Below are 20,285 nucleotides of genomic sequence, written 5' to 3' on the forward strand. Positions count from 1 at the left end.
GGGCAGGCTGCGTCCCTACTGCCCCCAACATCTGGCATGTAGGGTCTAGCATTAAAGTGTGATTTTTGATCCCTGTCTGAGGTAGAAAAACAATTCCATGAGATGAGGATGGGTATCCTGTCCTGACTGCTTGTTAAGATACATGAAAAACTGTTCAGTATTGTCATGGGAAGAGAAAACCTGTTCTGAACAGAACAGTCTTCTTCAGTGCATGGTGTACATGTCATCTCTTGACCCTACTGCTGCATTAACTAGTTTGACCAAATCACTATAGGAATGATAATCAGAAATGAAAAAACATGTCAGCTTAACTTCTGCACTGCCCAGCAGCATCATAAAAAGGTGGAGATAATCTATTATATTTAAAGGTCTCACTACTCCAAAATTAATTACTATTACTTAAGATGATAAAGGAAAAAAAATTATCTTTCCACTACCAGTGGCAATAATGGGCAAAGCAACGAATGTCTTTACAATGTCAGTCATTAACAGGAACCACTGCATCCCTCTTGAAGATCTGTTCATTGCAAGACAGCAAGTTCAAGCTCAAGTTTCAGTTAAAAAAAATCTTAAGGAATTAATATAAAAACTGAAAATTGGTCAAAGATACAGTGATACATCTAAAAGTAATGATAAAAATAGGATTATCATCACAAACTCTGCAACTAGATGAGAAATTCATTCAACTCTACTCCTTATCTCTAAAGATAAAGAAGGATAAATTTTATGGGTCATGTGTTAAGAATTGAGAGAGAACATCTTTTATGCTGCTGGACTCATAAAATGCATGATAATTAACACTGAATGCTAAAATAAACTGGGATTACAGAACTTCATTTTTGACTGCTTGAGGACAATGATGGATTTAGAAACTGAAGTAATTTATTTTATAGCTATGTTTGTATTTTCTGTAAAATTGTACTTGACTTTCATAAATGGGCAAAGTAAAATTAGAATATCAGAAAATTATTCAGAAGGTTCACTGCATGAAATCTCTTTTCTTTGGTCAATGTATTGCTATAGCATAAATGTGAACTTACTTAATTCTTTATTTCACAGTTTCGAATTTATAAGATGAAGTCTACTATAAAACAAATGGCCTTTCACATCAAGTATAAATTAATCGGTTTTCATATTCTCTATCCCAACCTGGAACAATGGTTGCCTATTGAGCATGGAAACTCAATTCAAATTCCAAATAATCCAATGGAGGTGGAAAAATACTTAGAGAGCACTTTCAAACAACTCTTTTTTCATTACTACCTACATCTCTGTCACTGTCTCAGCAGAAAACACAGGGATTAAAGAGTCCAGAAAACAAGTATGCACATACCCCTCCACATCAACATTGCCATCTTAATTATTGAATTCAACAAGGTGACAAGCAACAGTAAACGGGATGACATTTTATGTTGTTATGGAAATATGTAACTTTTCTATGTATTTCTATTTACATGTATAATATAAAGTCAGACATCCATACATATGTTCTCATGCACACATTTGCATAGGTAGCCACAGCCATACCAGTTAGCCTCTGCTCATTAGCTTGCGTCTTCTGACCTGGGCAAATGGTGTACATTAACTGTATCAGAATTTTGTAGTGAAGAAGGCTGTCATGGCTCAGCTAGCCAACTGTATAACGTATGAGGAGAGGGAAAAGCTTCATGAAAAAGTCAAGTAACATTTCCTACTGACTGCTACTCAGTCAAAAATATTTGAGTGAAAAATAAATGCCCTATTTCCTAAAATCACTATTTACAGAGTGCTGGTTGCTTCTATAAAATATGATACGAGATTTCAGTTTGTCCAGTGCTGAGGTGCAATCTCTCTGGAGGTGAAATATAGCTGCTGATTAATAGCACAGAGAAGACCATGTAAGAGTTTGTGACAGGAACTAGAGAATCCTGTTGCCTACGCATACACCAGGGGGTATTCAAGTGGGTGGACTGTAGCTACCAAAACTGGAATACAGCAAGACATTAGCATTAGATACTCCTGAGGGAGTAAAAAAGTGCCATATGCAACCATGAGCATCCAGAAACAATTTATTTTGTTTAAGTCTGCAATTTATTTTGGCTACACATTAATTCAATATATTACTTTTGAAAGTACATTTAAGTCTCTCAGTGCATGTTTTTAAATAATGTATTCTAATAAGGATTAGATTTATTAGATTTATGAGAATTATAATTTAACTGCTTAAAGTGTAACATGGAATTCCATCTGAAAATAATCAATACTAGAAAATTACAAGCAAAGGGTAGAGAAAAGAGTGTTTTTCTCCAGCAGGAAATAAAAGGAATGTTCCTTGTAGTGGACAACTTCTTCAAGGACTTAAAGAGACAGGCAGGATGAAGCTGGAAGAGGAAAAGGCAGTTCTGCTTGCTTGAAATGTACACAGGAAATCTACTGGCTCATCTTAATGTAATGGAAAGTTTGTAAGCCTTCCCCTATACTTCACATACAGCATCGTGAGCAGCAAACCACATTATCAGAAAGTAACTGCTCTTTTGGGCCTTTTGCTTTCAGAAAACTAAAATCAGCTAGCTAAAATCACTTTCTTGTCATCTTCCCATCTGTAAATAATTAATATTTCCTCCTCCACACACCAAATATCCTCAGTGGTAGACAATGTATGGGAGCATTGGGTACATCCAATTAGTGATTCAATGTGTAGATAGGGCTCTTTTTGGTCCAAATCTGTCTTGTACCTAATGCTTGTCTTGCAGAACACATTGAAGTATGCTAGCAGGCTAACTTTCATTATTCAAGGAATATACTACCTCATAATTAGTTAAAAAAAACTCAAAAACTTCTGCAATTAAATAGCTTTTTGCAGCATATCATCATATATTTGTAAAATAACCCGCAAGGATGTACTAATATTTCTATCGATTAATATTCTGAGACTTTAAATCAGGAATTTTCCATTTCTTTTGCTTCTGAAAATGAAATAGAATTGAAAGATGTTAAATTATTTACACCCCCTCCAAAATAAAAATGCTTGCTTTGAAATCTAGTCACAAGCAGATTAACATCTTGTGATACAATCCCTTGTAGCAGGAGCAGCTGACAAGATGAGTAATGAACTGCATCCGATTATCTTTTCAGCTCTGTAGCAATCATTTTCCAACAGCTTCCTATGCCATAACCAACAACACTGGAAAAAGGTCACCGTTCTGTCATACTGTCCCCCCATCCAGTGTATGTGTTTAACAACACAGAGAACACATAAACCTTTGGAAGCTAAGAGGTGTTATTACCCAGCACAAAGCTGTTTCAGGTGCATACTGCGCACACAGAAAGCCTACATAATTGAAAGTCTCCCAGAAATAAATTACTGCACTTTAGCATAAAATAAAATTTTATTTCCTCTTGTCATGTGATATGTATTTCCTTCAACAAAAGAACCTTAACTGTAATTGAGGTATCTAAAACTCATGATAAGCAAGATTCAGGTTGACATATACGTATTTTCCCCATCATGAAATATAACCAAATTAAATCTATGAACATTAATTGCAAGCAGTTGTAAGACTATAATGGCAATCAGAACTTTCCCCCCAAACCAGATCCATTCAATGCAGCATTTTTGAATTAATGGTGCAGTCTGTTTGCAGTTTTATTTTGATCTCACAGCACAAAAAATCTGCACATAAATCATACTTTGCACTACTACAAAATGGCAGGGAAGTAAGATCAGCCATGGAACTGGCCATTTTCTAATAAAAATCTGTTGTGAAAATGCTCCAATGCCTAAAGCACACTTACATAAACTAATATCTACCACCCAAGCTGTAAATTAAAAATATTGTTGCTATTGCTCCTGTGACCAATGACCACTTTATTCCCCAAAACCAAACAGCTGAGCAGGCACTTACATGATTTAGTAGCCCCTATGCAATTCCTTAGGCAGTGCAAGACAGTTTAGATCTGCCCTCCTCTTGTTAATTCTTTATTTTCAGAAATGAACTGAACAACTGCCCAGTAACATACACTAGGGCAACCCTCTGTCATTCTGACCTGCTGGACAGCTGGCCACAACCAGGGAAATGGGAAAATCCTTTTGAAAGATGTATGGATTATTACCACTTAGCTACTTTAAAATATGTTATTTCTAGGTAACCCACATGCATCTGTGTAGAGTGAAATAGAAAAACACAACAACCAGACTGCACTATGCCCCAGCCACTGTAATTTTTCCCCTTTTTCGCACTGTTTAAAAATTTGGTACACAGTCACACATACTATTCACAGAGGAATTACTTGCTCATGAAAATTATACCCATAAATCAGACAAAAAATGTCCAGCAGGCTAGACCACAAATGGTTACATATTTTCTCAACAGTAGGGCTCACTTTATTGTGTATGTGAATGGGGCAAAGTTTATCCTTATTAAAATAATAGATGGAGGTAGTTTGACTTCCATGGTATATCTTATTTATGTGAAATTAAAAATGTGCTTAAGTGGTTTGCTGGATCAGGGCCATAACCAGCAAAGCACTAAAAATATTTCCACTTTGTGCAACTATTTCATTTCAGCTATTACTATAAAGTCACTGTTGTCAATAGCACAAACAGTAACTAACACTGTGCAGCTTTTCTACAATAGAGTGGGTTTTAGATAAAACATTTAAGATTGTACAAGAGAATAACAGAATCAATGAATGAACTAGATTGGAAAAGCCCTTTGAGATCATCAAGTCCACTCTACGACCTAACCCCTTGCCAACTAAACCATGGCACTGAGTGCCACATCCAGTCTTTAATAAACACCTCCAGGGATGCTGACTCCACCACCTCCCTCTCAATCACTCTTCCTGTGCAGCTTAATAACACTGCATAAGGCCAGTGCCGGGAGACATTTGGACAGTGTAAGTTCTTCCTGCTCTCTGTCCCAGGAACTCCATAAGGTTCCTGTCAGTCTATTCCTCCACATTCCTCCAGTCTCTTGAGGTCCCTCTTGATGGCAGCATGACCCTCTGGAGCATCAGCCTCTACTCCAGTTTTGTGTCATCAGCAAACCTGCTGAGGGTACACTGGCCCGTCATCCAGATCACTAATGAAAGAACTGGGTCTGTATTCACCCACTGTGGGGGTACAGTGCTGACCACCTGCTGGACTTTGCACCACTGATCACCACTTTCTGGGCCAGCCATTCAGCTGAGACATTCATGATTAACCCCACATTGACAAAAAGCTGAGTTTCAGAACACAGTGCACCTGGGAGAGCCTGCAGACTCAGTCACCTTCTATGCAATGACTGGTGGTAAGGAGAGGATTTAGATCAGTACTCTTTTACAGGTATAGAATGAATGGGAGGGGAGGGATTTATACTTGTCTATTAATTTTTTTTTCAGTAGTCCTTTTATCTTTAGTGCATGGTATTACAGCACCTAAGCAGACTTGTTAATAGTGTGAAGCAACACTATTACTCAGATTGATGCATTGACTGCATAGATTTGAAATTTAGATTTGATGTTGCCTGCTCACAAGATTATAGAAGAAACTACAGACTGACACGATTCATGTGCTAAACCCCTTCTCACTCACATGAAAATTACTTGTTTTCTCAGTTCAAAAAATATAACCCATTTTCACTAACAGCTACTATTAAGTTAATAAACCACTGAACAATAGTGGGCTGAGTACCAGTATCATCAAAGGAAAGATATTAGAAGATCTGTATCCACCAGTACTATACAATAATATTAATGCTAAAGCCTGGAAAACTGACTTCAAGTCTCCTCAAATACAAAACCAGCTTACCTCATTTAGAAAACCCATATCAAACTACTAATTAACTTTGCTAATATTGAAATGAAATTAAATCTCTTTAGCTCTGTTCTTATTATAACTATTTAGTATCTGACATTAAATCTAAATTCAACGAATGAGAATGAAAGTACCTCCCTTCTTCAGTATTAGACAAGAATGTAAGAAGATGCTGAAAGGACATATATTTATTTTTACAAATGTCTCTCTTTCCTCCACACTGTAAATTTAGAACTTAATGAGCATAATTTCCCATCTGTGAATTATCATATTTGCGTGTGTCTAAAATAGCTATTTTAACATTTAAATAATAAATCTGACCCACTGATTCTAAACTGGCTCCCACTTCATGACAACCACTTCCAACTTATTTTTTCCCTGTAGAAATTTTGATACTTTGAGTAGAATGTGAAAAACATCGTTATTGTGAAGCCTCTTTGAAATGTAAAACAATATAGTGAATATTACCATGCAGCTAGTTGCTGCAGGCTCCTGAAATCAGGCTTTGCATACTAATACATACAGTGTTCTCTATCTGTAATCAAACGCTCCGCCATGGAGAAATACGGGACTTGTGAATGTTGCTCTAGAAACAGAAGACATTTAAAGGACAGTCTAAATATTTTTTCCACCAATAAAGCAACAATGCAAATGATTTAACAATTTCATACGGCAAGATCTTATGGGACAGAAATAAGGAAATCTATTTGCACTATTTCTATAGCAACATAATTGCAAAATGTTAGACTGTGAACAAAAAGCCATCATCCTCAGTAGTGCAATTAATCAGTAAAGAAAAGACAAATTCTGAGTGTGTTTTCAATAACCCTTTTCTATATCCTTAAAGTAGTCAGGATTAAATTTCTTAAAATAAGAGTGAATTTAAATTTCTAATGTTGTTTTTATTATACATTACAGGTGCAGAGATGTCAATAAATGACACTGTGATTTTAAAAATGACCTTGATTTTTTTGTTTTACTGCAGGGCACAGAATTTCATTACACTGGGTTGATCACTTTATATCCAAGGTGTAATACTTTCTAGACTCCCAGCAGTAGTGCAATATTTTAAAAAGGTCTCTTCATGCAGGTGACAAAAGAAGCTAAAGCTGATTTACTCCATTTCTCAAAAACCTTCTTGACTAAAACATAAAGTTAAGACTGTGCATTTCATAGAATATTTGAATTCTGAAGTGATTCTTCAGAAAAACTAATTTGTAAGGAACAAAAATACCTAGATATTAAACGGTACTCTGTATCTTCAAAACTACTTAAAACATTAATTAATCCTTCCATATCCCTGCAAGATATGCATCAACTGGAAATAAATGAACTTAGTATTCAAAAGCCAGTAACTACCCCAGGGATTTGACAGCTTTTTTCTACCGAGAGAAGTGATTTAGTATGTACAGCTTCAATTCAAACTATGCTTTCACCTTGACTACTCCATATCCCCTCCGAGGATGAAAGGATGGTTCGTTACCATGTCCACTCAGCCTGGAGCTGTTCAGGTAAGATTGACAAGAATGATGATAAAAGGCGGCACTTCTGGTAAATGTATTCCTTTTCCAATGGCAAGCTGACTGAAAACCAACTGACTTAATAATTTGCAGTCATCACTGATCTGCAATTTGCACAAACACCACCAAGCCAGAAGTGAAAAAGAACAAAGGTCATTATTACCTACTAACCCACACAACCTCCACACCATCCCTTTTCTTCACAGCTGCACACTTCTGTCAGAAAAAGGGAATTAAAGTTCTACGGAAATCATAGTGTCATTAGAAAACCATTGCACAGGCTCTGACCCTCCCATGTGAATTAGAATCAAATTACTTTTAGTATGGCTGTCTGGGCACACAGATCCATTCAAAATGAGAATTGGGACTTTTAACTGGTATGATCTTCTTGGCTCTTGAGCAGGGCAATTTGTAGATCTGAAGCAAAAAGCATCTTCGATATTTTGGGAATCAAAAACCTGCTTATCCACCTATGTTTAGATCTTCACAAAGTACCGTATTATTGCTTAAATAACAAACAGAAATCACAGTAGAAATGATGTGCAAGTAATACAATTCTGCTTCTACAAAAGATACTGAAAAATAAATCATATACTTGTAATAATTGCTGAAAACCATTCTCTTTTCTGAATTCACGTAAGACAATAATTAGATTATTTTTCAATTTTTTCCACTTGGGATTATTTTCTAATTGGGTCAACTGAATGTGAATATGTGATGGTAGACATGAATAGTTTCAAAGCAACAACATTTTTTAACAAGTTTGGATGGGGAGCAGAAATAAGAAGGTGAAATATACATACGCTCTGACAATAAACATCTATATTTTCCATTTATTTTCTTTAACTTATGTAATGCTGAGGACATTTCTTTCTGTATCGTTAACACCTCATATTGCCAGTGTTGACAACTCAGGAAAAAAGCCTGCTTACTCACCAAACATTCATCAGCAGAAGCAATGATAAGAGCCCTCCATGAAGTACATAATAACACTCCCTACAACTCTCAGCTCACTTTTTCACCCGGAGGCTTACGTAAATGACAGGGTTTGTGATGTGCCTTGGCTGCAAACAGGACCCCCAAAGGCGAGCAAGGGCAGGTCTGCCTGTACCAATATGCCCAGCAGAGAGACCCCAGCTCATCCTTTCTACTGACCCTTCCAACCCTCCCTTAAAAATTATTTGCTGCTTTTCAGGTTGCTTTTCTTTTTGCAGAACTGTTCCCTGATGCCTATGTAGGAGTGAAAGACCCAAAATAGATGAAGATCAAAGATCATTTTCAACTCTTTTACAAGGGGCTAAGAGGGACTCTTATCTCTAATTAGGAAGGTGGCTGTCACAGGAAGATATGTGCGCTAAGATTTACAGTGAAGTCAATTGTAGTTTAGGCATTACAACAGCTGAGGAAGGATTAGTCACAACACACTGAAAGAGAGAAGCAATAAAGCAGAATAAACTGAAGTAACCTATTAGCTCTCTGAAGGTGAATTAAGCAATTGAAAGAAGTGATATAAATAACCAGTCATTAGGTGAACAAAAATATTAAATTTACATTATTTAAATCCTATTTGTAATTTTAATTATTACCCTTAACCTTATGACAGAATTAACCCTATATTTTAAAAAATGTATACATTGAAAGCTGTATTCATTTCCCCCAAAACTAGAAATCAGATCTCCATGAGTTCTGAATTCTTTTAGCCCTCTTCAGCTAAAGGTCATTAAAGACCTTTTTTTCTTACATAAAATATAGTATTTTTCTTAACCATAAAATTCAATCACATTTCTCCTTTAAACAGTTAATAGAGTTGCTAAAAAATTACATCCGTAATTTAAATTTGTAAACATTAATAATAAATCTATAGTTCATGACTAGTATGAAATGAAGCAGTTTTTAGAAGGTACAATGAGTGCATGATTTCTTTTCAGAATTGCATTAATTTCATATTGCGACAAAGGAAAAATACCAAAATCTAGATCTGCAAAGGGAAGGAGTGAAAAAATGTGCACTATAAATGTAATGTCCAGATTCTTCCATGATCCTCATGTAAGCCTGAAACTGTTACTTAACTCTTGGTCACATCCAAAGCCGGTAAAAATTGGAAGGGAATTCTGTAGGACAAACCACAGGGTAGAAAAGATGCAGGTGTTGTCATTGCTCTCCTGATGAACTGCAGTATTTAAAATTTTCCAAGTTCTGTACCTCAGTTTCTTCATCTGTCAGGTTTTGTTTCCTTTTTTTTTTTTTTTTTTAAAAATCCCTGAGAGTTTTTATGAATCCTTTAATTAATTAGCTAGTGCTTTTAAAACTACATTTTTGGATGCAACATGATACAACACTACTAAATATTATTATGGTAACAGGTAATTAGAAAGCCGGAAAGCACATGTTTGAGATCATAATGCAAAATTAGAAAAACTGCAGGCTGTGCTATCTGTGAAGAGAAAGACACAAAAAATCGCCAATGGAAAAACAGAATGATGACTTAAAAAAAAAAAAGGCAAGTAGCTTCCTTGCTGTTAAGGACTTGTGCTTTAAAAAGGCTGGATCTCCTCCTCTCTTATGCTTCCTAGGATGATACTTGCATTGCAGTAATCAAAACAAGGAAGCAGATGGACAGGCAAAGTGGTACTGCAGCTGCTGCAGAAGATGACTATAATAATAATGTTGACATCAGTAACAGTAATTAGTGCACAGACTGTAGAGTGGATGATTCGTTTTCCCATCTTCTGGAGTGGGCATGCTGCTCTAGCAAATGAGTACAATGTTAGTACCTTTGGTTTGTTTTGTTCATTTGCTTAGTTTGTTAATGAAATTGAATACAATAAAGAAAATCTGACTTCTCTCCCTCTCCAGAACACTTGCTGAGGAAAGCACATTTCAATTTGGTTTAATACGAGATAGAATCTTCATTAATAGCAAAATACCAATTTTTTATTTATATCTAAAACAATTCATATTCTCCCGTACAGCCATCTGTACTTAAACTCCTGAATTTCAGCAGCATGCAGTACGTGTCTGGTTTTGTCTGCACAGCTCTACTCTTTGGTGTGACCTCACCCATCTGCAGCCTGGTCTCTTTTTCAAGAGACAAAAGAAAAATGGTCTAACAGTGAGAATGCCCAAGAAATACATGGTGCTATACTGAACCATTTCAGGCAAGAAGTGGAGAATCAGTGCCATCAGCAGTGCTGTGCCATGCTGAGAGAGTTCTGCTAGCAGAACATCAGATAAGGATATACCACTCCTCCTTAGCTATCCCACTGAGAATCACGATGTCCTGCCTGGCACTATGCTACACCAAAACACCCACCGAAGAGCAAAGTAATTGGAAGAGTGATAACTGCAGAAAAATAATTAGAGGGATTTTATTTGTGAAATAAAACTTTTCACTTAGATGCAATCCTACAATATGAACTTTAAGGGAAGATAGGGCAATCAGAGAAATCGTGGAACATGCATAAAACAACCCAGTAAGTCTTCTATTTTCTAATGAGTTTTTCCTTACCCTGCTTTCACTGAAATTCATTTTCCCTGTTCATTCAGTCTCCAGGAGAATAGAGTATTTCCTTTGTCTGCCCTCTATTATTAGCCTCAAAAACTGGAAAAACTCCCTTTTCAGTTGTTGAAAAACTCCTTTTCACGTGATGCTTTACAAGAGGGAAGAGTGAAAGTGAGAAGCATGGGCACAGGGTAGGAGCCACTCATGAGCACCAACAGATAATTTACCTAAGCTGCCTTTCCATCCAAACTCCTCCTTTCAGTGTTTCTGGTCTGTGTCCAGTTTTCTGTTTCTCCCTAAACATGCTGATCCATTGAAGGGCTGACCTACCCAGGCAGCAATAGATATTTTTGCCAGATTCAACTTTTTTAAATTAAGAAAATATGCTAAAAGTTTATAAACTTTTTGAGGGGGGTTGTAGATTTCTTTTTTGGTTGGGTTGGTTTTTTTGTTGTTGTGATTTGCTTTTTTTTTGTTTGTTTTAACACAGAAAGAGAAGCTTGAAGTGCCTCATAGGAAAGTGATGCTCTGTGCAACATCTTCTGGAGATGGGCTTAAGAGATAAATAAAGGCTGTATTTAACCTTCATTATTTCCTCTCATTGTTGAGAAGACCACGTTTGCATATGAAGAGCTTCTCCAAATTATTTCGAATATTAAGTCCATGTAAATTAAAAATCCAGTTATACACTTGGAAAGAGATGTCAGCAGGAACACATCTTTTGTTCTCACTCTCTTCTACTAAGCTAGATGAGACAATTTCAGTAATCCCATTCCTACCACTGAAGGAGACCATTAATCAAATTATTCCAAATATGAATAAAAAACAATGCAAATGAATGGAAAATAATAGGTATTCAAAAGAACAGCCATGATTATTTTTCAAGGGAGAAAGTGTCAAGAAGTGAGAAACAGATGGCTGAAAATGATAGATGAAGACACATTCTCCTATGCAAACTACCAGATTTAATTAATTACTCAAATCACATGGTATTATGGAATGACATTAATGATCCATACAGTAGTGCCTTATCAGCTCCCTTTTAAAGAAAACAAAAGAAACTACAATAAAATGAACATGTTTACATCCTACAGATATAACCCACAGACCACAAATATATCCTTCAATGTTAGTTTGAGTTTCAACACTTTCCCATCAATCTAATTTTTAAAAAAATTATGGAACTGTAAAATTGTAAACAAACTCATTCTCTCATCACATTTTTATTAAGAGATTTACTAAAGCGTATTCATCTAAATTAAAACTTTACCTTAACTATCTCCTCTATGAAGCAGACATGTGACACAGGATCTCTTTTCTTTGCCAACACTTTCTGCAAATGCTGCACCTGTAAGAGAAAATTTATTGAGAGGGAAAGTGACATCTAAATTCTTACATCCAAAGCTACATGATGAGACAAACAGGAATAAGGTGCAGAGTACCTGTCCACAAGCAGCACAGATCTGATCCATGAGTTTCTCCATGTTTGTCCAGAGGGCTGCTCGAAAAGCTGCTGTGTTCCCAGGTGTTGGCATAGCAGCTCTACCAGGGCCACCTAAAATGGTTTTTAAACATACACAGCAGCACATTTCAGCTTCCACAAATGAAAATTGAAATACTGAAAATATAGATCTCTATGAACTTTGACATGTACTTTTTTTTAAGCCAAAAAAAAAAACCAAAACAAAAAAAATACCTTCAGAAGAGAGCTTTGTGAATGGCCTCAGTTGTCTCAACTGAGGAGTTGACTACACTCTGTAGTTCAGTGAGCATACTTCATGCTCATGACTGTTAACATGCTCTACCAATTCAGACCTCCCCAGAAACACCACAGTAATGCCAAAGAGCAGTTTTGCAGGATGTAAGAACAAAGCAAAATGTCAGAGAGAGTAGCTGCGAAAAACACAGCTCTTACCAACTCAGGACTCAAATGCATAGACAAACTGCTAAAAAAAGTAATATTCCAGCTGAAGAACATGCAGCTTCTAAACAATCACCTCACTTGAGACAGGATGCATTTCTGTATTATGCCACTGATTATGGTTCTGGTCCCCCACCTTGTTGCAAGCCTTTTGAAAAAAAATTCAATGTTCGTAACACCAAAGTTCAACTTTGCCTGTATTTTTTGGTATCTAAGCTAACTGGGAACTTAATGTTTCATAGTGCAACATTTTTTCATATTGAATAATCTGATTTGAAACAATTTTCACCTGACAAAACCATAACAATGTAGTTGCAGACTTCTTCCATTGATTGCAAATAATTTCAACCTGTAATTCTCCCACCAATACAAAGAAAGCAGAATTTGGAGTCATCCTTCCATGAGAAACAGCTAAGAAAATGCTACAAAGTTGTAATCTAATGAGGACAATTTTCTGGGCAAGTTAGGAAGGAGCAGCAGGGAGAAATAAAGGAAAACCTCTGAGCCAAATATCAGACAGACCCAATTTTGTTAAATTAAATGATTTAGAATTAAATGTTTTCTGAGATATGCCTACTCCCACCCTCTACTGGTTAAAGCAAGCAGGGAAATTTTTCTAGATTGGGTTTGGATGTGAGAGTTTATTCCATTTTATAACATACTGTACTCCTACAAAAAAGAATCAGTTACCATTCTCTGTGAAACAAGTATCGCACCTCTTGTGATGGCTTGAGACGGTTGGGTCAACACTTTGATATCCAAAGCATTTTTTATGTTCTCTTCCAGCACTGTGCAATATCCATCCACCACATTGGCAATGGTATCCTTCAAAGTTCCAAGATTATGGAAAACCTGAAGAGCAGTTCCCACTTGAGTAGGATTCTGAAGAAAGAAGGTATTAAAAAATAATGATTAACTGTACTATTGAGATGTTTTATCCATGATGAGACATCATTTTAGTGGGCAAGTTCATCTTATAAATTCAGTCTGCTATCCTCTGAATATGAATGGAAAGAAAGGAAGTGGAAGCACTGCTGGCAGTATCTAATCTGGGGTGGGTTATCAGTGACTGATCCAGTAATTCTGAGATTAGTTACAGTACAGCTGTATTCAGCTATGGTGTAGCTAGTAGTACTGCTTTAACATGCAGTGCTTGTTACACTACTGTCAGTTAAGTCCCAAATAGTTAATGAAATGTGATTCAGGCTTAAAAAAAGTACTAATGAAGAATGAGAAAAAGCAAGCAGGTCAAGCTACTGCTGACTACTGCAAAATTTAAGCTTGTATTTCTAAATTTCTATTTGTAATGCGGACAATAACTTCATTTTCCTCACAGCAGAATTAAGAAATAAAACAATGCAGTGATTATTTCTAAAGGTTAAAAAATTTAAAAAAATAATTTAAAAAATAATAATAAAAAAAAGCTCAACACAGGGGAGTGAAAACTGTCCAAAAACTGTCCAGGTCCACTATTTGAGAGACCTCTGACAAAGACTGAATTTGAGATAATTCCACTTAGCAACACTAAACACTGACATGGGTGCTATTTAGCAAGAGAAAAGCCTCAAATTGTTGCCTTTGGAAACTAAGCACTGTCATCCATACACTGAACACTGCTTTTTTAATTAGTATTCACAGGCAATTAGTGGAGGGGGCAATCAGTTGATCATACACACATTAGAGATGCAGTCTTTTGTCATTTTTCTTAGTCACTTCTGTCAGTAGTAAAGAACATGGTCTGACAAATGCTGGCAGTCAGACTGGACAGGAGCATCTGAGACCACTGGCACTTCCCACTGCAAAGGCCACTCTGGCTTTGGCCATGGTGTGGCTGCTGTGCTGAGGATGCACTTGCTGGTACATCCATCTATAGCAACAGGTTTTCTGATCTGCTGGCAAACAATGAGTTCTCCTCAAACCCAGTGTTTCAGAGGTCACACCCCTGTAGCTGCGCATTTGTGCCATTTTTTCTAGGGTTCCTATAAGATCAAAACCACAGTTAAAGCAAAAAAAGCCAGATCCCATCTTCCTTCCCAGCTCCAATGAGGAGTTCCCAGGTTTAGTGGAAAGTAAAGGAATATCAGGCATGTATTATGGTTTGCAGACCTTATACTAACTATACCAGTTTCTTTTTCCAAACAGTGTGGGAGTTAATGAGCATTCCCAGCATAGTATTACGGGTCTGGGACTTGTAGGTTTAGTTTCTTGACAACTGGGTATGCTGTAAAATTTCTAAGCATCCTGTGGGTGTGCTTGTGGAGGTGGGAAAGTAAGCCATAAAGACTAGAAGATTAATGGGATGTCAGAAAATGAAGAGTACTATAATGCAAGGAGGGAATCTGGGGACAGAATGAGCAAGAGAAAGAAAATATAAATGGGAAGAGGACGGGGAATAGAATGAAAAGACTCTGGCAGAAAGAAAGAATGAAACTGAAAGGAAGACAGAAAAGACACACCTCATTTACCAGCCTTTCCTAAATTGTTTTAATTTTTACAGAATACTTACACAATTATGAAACCAGGTAGAGAGTCAGTAATACAAAATCAATACTCTACTGTTACTATAAGAGCGCTCAACTACATTTCAGCCAGGCTCTGATGTTCATATATTAAACAATAAAAAAATAGAACAGCATCAAAAGGTGAGCTGGGTACTATCCCCCCTTAAATAATCAATGGCCAGATACTTATTTTCCTGACAAATAGGCAATACAGGCACAAATAATTGCAGGCAAAAAATCAATCTTAAAGATCCCACATCACAGTTTAGCAAACTAACTCTGCAGCTACTGGTCAAGAAAGACATTAAAACATACTCCAAGAGAGCTGGAACTATATTTCAAAAGAACTGGTTTTAGGCAGAAGTTTCAAATCAAAATGGATAATTATGGAAACCTGCTATTCACTCAAAGTATCTTCCAAATCTAGTACCAAAATCAAAATCAGAATGGAACGAAGACTATGCAGGTGGCCTATTTCTTATTTGCTTTAAATTGTGGACATGGCCACAGACAGAGGGCTTCTAGCTCATGTATTCATCTTGTACGGAAATAGAGACATATCAAATCCCAGACAATGTAGAACAAAGTGTATTATTTTATTTGATTCATATACAGTAATTTTCTCACCTCAGGAAACAGTTTTTGTTTCATATGCCCCAGACAGGCTATGTAACAGTCCATTGTTGGTTTATGACTAATCCTAAGAGAATGGAAATCTGTATGCACAGCTAGTTTCTAGGTTTAGACAATATGTTAAAAAAAAATGAAGCCCCACTTGGGACAAAAATTATGTGAAAAGAAAATGTTGAAAAGCAGGACAAAAATGAATTATTATACTTTAAGGCTTGCATATGCATCTCAAAATTAAACTGTTTATTGTTAATACACATTGGACAAAAAATTAAGAGCTTAATATATTTCAAAATTTGCTATTATTAATAGATTTTATTGATAAGAATTTGTCCCTAATATTTTCCTTCTACCTGAGAAAGCTTAAAGCTGAACAGTTCTGAGATTTGAAAGGCTGCCATAATTTTTATCAAGAGGAAAGCATGCCTATAAAGTTAAAAAGAACTGACTACAACAGTGATCTATAAAGGAAAAGGGAATCACATCAGAGAATAATATTCAGAATAGCTATCCAACAGGAACAATTTGGAAAATAATATAACTACTTTTGAGATGGAATTTAATTAGTTCGTCAGCAGTATTTTATAACCAAGTTGTCTGCCACTGCAGGCAACCACACTTAGCAATTTTACAGTGCTCTCCTTAGAATCTCTGTCTGTAAAAACATTGTACATTTCCCATAAACTTGAAGCTATGGCAATCAAGAGAGTAGAGGACAAAGAAAAACAGAAGAGCATTTAGTAATACGTTAGCAATACAGTATAATCTAAGTGCATAAACACAAGCATACACAAGTGAAGTAAAAACATGACCCCACAACAACACTACCTACTCAAAAATTAACTACAGTGATCTTCATATTGCAAAAATTTTTGTGAATCAGGGAGTTAAGGAGAAATGGCATTAAGTCCACCAATAATACCCTTCTTCATTCAAAGCACTCCTCCATCTGGCAAGTCACAACATAGTATGTTACAGATACATGGAAACTAAATCCCACAAACGCAAGAGCTTAAGAAAACTCAGTAAGTCATCAGCTCAACATATGAAGAAAATAAGAGAAAAATAAACATGGTCAAAAGCTAGTTCTACCATGAAACAAATCTCACAAATGTTTTAAAATATCAAAGTTTCTCAGTACCCATAGATTAAATAGCTTGGCCAGAAGGTTGATACCAGTCACGACTTGAAAAAAAAGGCATGGGTATTTCAATTTATGTTTTTGCAAAACAGATACTCATTCAGCAGAAATGATGAAGAGATGTTCACACCAGATGTATTTTGTCATTTTTTCTATGAATGAGAACCATTCATTTTATTGACATAATTTCTGATTAATGTTATCCTATCCCATTCCATTTGGTTCTGTCGACAATCATAGACAAATAGAAAAATAAGTGTCATCCAGTCATTAGTATGAATGTGGAGTTTTTTCACAATTACATCATGTGGTTGTTTCAAAGAGCAAGTGACTTAATAACCCAGCAGATGCTGTCCAGGCCAGCATGGCAGTTACCGTCATTCTCAGAGCACAACCCCTTGTGGCCACTTCCTTTCCCACAGATAATAACATGCGAAGACTAAACAGAAATGCCATTAAAGACTTCAAAAATTATATCTTACTTTTCTAATTCGAATGTATCTCCTTGGATGGAACCAAACAATTTTGTTTTGTACACTGCAAGTATGGCAACTATTTTATAAGGGCCAAGATTGTAGTCTTTTATTTTATGATTGCCATTAGAACTACCAGAATAGTCTTCTGAAAGCATGGCTAAGGCAAGAGCAATAATCTTTTTCATCATTAGAAATGCAGCTTGGATGAGCAAACCTGCTTCTCACAAGGGACTGTGGTGATGACACTGAGCTAATTTGGGGATAGGAAGATTCCTAGCATAAGGTTGAACCAAAAATAAGAAACTTGTATAACAGGCAAACCTAATGGCTCAAGCGCTTCCAAACTTACGCTCCACCTTCTCAGGGTACAGGATTCACTGTGTGGACTGTTCTTCTCTACCCAGTTCTGTCTTAGGGAACTTCACATCACTATTTCTTTATCCAGTACAAATCTGTCCCTAAGATCCCATGGCACAGGGGTTTCACCTGTGTAGACTATCAACTTCCTTTTCATACGAAAATGTGTTTATCGGCAAAAATATTTATGGTCAGTACTATCTGAAACAATTACTGCTACTTTCATGAAGAATCACTATTACAAATGTAATTAATTATTAAGTTTCATGCAGTTAAATTTCACAAGTACCTGCACCACCAATAATCAGAACACCTCTCCAAGGAAATGCTCTTTTACAGTACAGTTTGGAAGGACCACATACAGAGGAGTCAAACTTGGACTAGTCCCTCACTTAGAAATTATGTTCCATAGCTACTAATGTATAAAAGGACATTTCTATTTTGGTATTAAAATCAGAACAGTGGCTCTGACTGAAAATCTTCATCATTCTGCAGAGAACAGATAACCCTGTTCAGGAGAGGCTGTGGCAGAAAACCAATAGAAAACTTTCACTGCTGATAGGGGGAGAGAGAGAGAGAGAGAACTCAACAACTGTGATTTCAGTGTGCTGTCATATTGTTACCTCATGCAAAACATACATCATATCCCATACACAAACAGTAAAAGTGTAACACAGCTCAAAAATAATTACATACATTCCTTAGCTGAAGGAAGATGCATAATTATTAATTAGTCTACGAATCACTTAAACAGAGTGGTCTGACAACGTGGTGAGCAAGGAATACTTCAACATTCCCTAACCATCGAGAAATAATCAGCACTAAACCACAACAATTCCAGAATAGAATGTGCACTGAAATAATCAAACTTGTAAACTAAAGTGTATTCTCTGACAAGGAATACAAAAGACTATTGCAATCCTTACAGAGTAAGTGCAAAAACAGTTTCCAGATTATACTTCTGAGTATCTTTGACTGACATTTAGTATTAACTAATTTCATTTGACAGAAGATTTGCTATATTTGGAACTATTTCACTTACATTTTAAAGTTTACTTTATGCAGCTCCTTATGTTTGTAGAAGACAGCAGTTGCAATTTCCAACACAGCACATCTTTACAAGGTCCAAAAAAGACCTCTTTGAGAGGCTAAAAATCCCCAGTCAAGACATTCCTTTACAGTGTTTGTCCCTTCTCCCCTCTCACTACCGTTACAACATGCTGCCTCCTTCCAACAATTTTCCCATATATAACATTACTATCCCTAATGACAAGCACTACTCGAAGACCAAGTGATAGAGAAAGTTTTGCAAGCACTTGCAGCTACCCAGTTCTTAGTCATCTCTTACAGACACCAGAAGTGAAAACATGAAGAGTTACTCCATGAAACGCTGCAGTTCAGTTTAAAGAGCTCAAGCAGGTAAGCAGTGAAGAACGCTTGGCCACCTAAGTTGCAGTCAAGGCAAAATGACCTATTAAGCAGAATTAATAACTTGGTAAGAATGGTTGGAATTCTTGCTTTGAGGTATAACTCAGCTATTTTAATTGTAGAAAAAGTAACAAAAAACTAAAAGTAGAAATTAAATGCCAATGAAATTCAGTTTCAGTCTAAAAACAGTATTTTATTCCATTTCCAAATGTCCATGCCTAAAAAAAATTAATTGATATATCACTACTCCTAAAAATGAACCTACTTAGGGAATCTCATCTCTATGTTCATTATCACCCCATCTGTCTTTTACTCTGTTCATCTCTAAAACCTGAGCAATAAATGAAAAGGTCAAATTGACAATGTAAAGCCAGAGAATACAGACTTCTTTCTAATGATATCCCAGATTCTCCCGTTTTGGCCTTTGCAGTGTTGGGAGGAGTGAGAAGTTAAAATATTATGATTTGCTATAGAGATATCATAGGTAATACTGATGTAACACATTGGCTAGATAACAAACGAACACTTTAAGCCTTAAGAGGCAAGAGTCTCAAAACCAAACATTTAAATACGGTTAGGTTATAACATCTACCTTCTGTGAGACCATGTTTGAAATACACAACCTCTTTTGGTAGAAAGAGTTTCACATGAAAGGAGAACAGCCACAAAGCACAGTTATAAACCCCATCATGTCCTCAAACTAGGTCAGCCTTTGTTTCTTAGAATAACAAGAAGGAAATAGTAAGAAGCATTGCGCTACAAAGGTTGAGGAGGGAAAAAAACCCAAAACACAGTCACAATAAAATACTAGAAAGCAAAGAAACAAGATTTTTCAACACAGCTAAATAGCTTGCCAAAACACTTATTCACCATAATAGTGTAATCAAAGCAACAGATGGCTAAGAGCTAATGGGACAGAAAGGCATCAGGAACTGTTGTAAAGAATTATCTCATGGAACATCAAGCAATGTTCCAAAGTTTACCAAGCTTTAGGCTATCAATGTGACAGCAATTTCAAAGAAAGTATCTG

General features: G+C 36.3%; 1 protein-coding gene across 2 annotated transcripts in view; it reads right to left on the minus strand.

Annotated features, from left to right (window-relative positions):
- Positions 1–20,285, minus strand: part of LOC131573617 (conserved oligomeric Golgi complex subunit 5-like) — a 175,335-nt gene that overhangs the window by 46,665 nt on the left and 108,385 nt on the right. For both annotated transcript variants that reach the window (XM_058827743.1, XM_058827744.1), the window contains 3 exons: positions 13,439–13,604; positions 12,244–12,356; positions 12,072–12,149 (listed from right to left, as the gene is read on the minus strand). In XM_058827743.1, coding sequence (XP_058683726.1) covers positions 12,072–12,149; positions 12,244–12,356; positions 13,439–13,604 — 357 coding nt within the window. The remainder of the gene's footprint in view (positions 1–12,071; positions 12,150–12,243; positions 12,357–13,438; positions 13,605–20,285) is intronic.

Source organism: Poecile atricapillus, chromosome Z, assembly GCF_030490865.1.
Source record: "Poecile atricapillus isolate bPoeAtr1 chromosome Z, bPoeAtr1.hap1, whole genome shotgun sequence".
Classification (NCBI taxonomy): Eukaryota; Metazoa; Chordata; class Aves; order Passeriformes; family Paridae; genus Poecile; species Poecile atricapillus.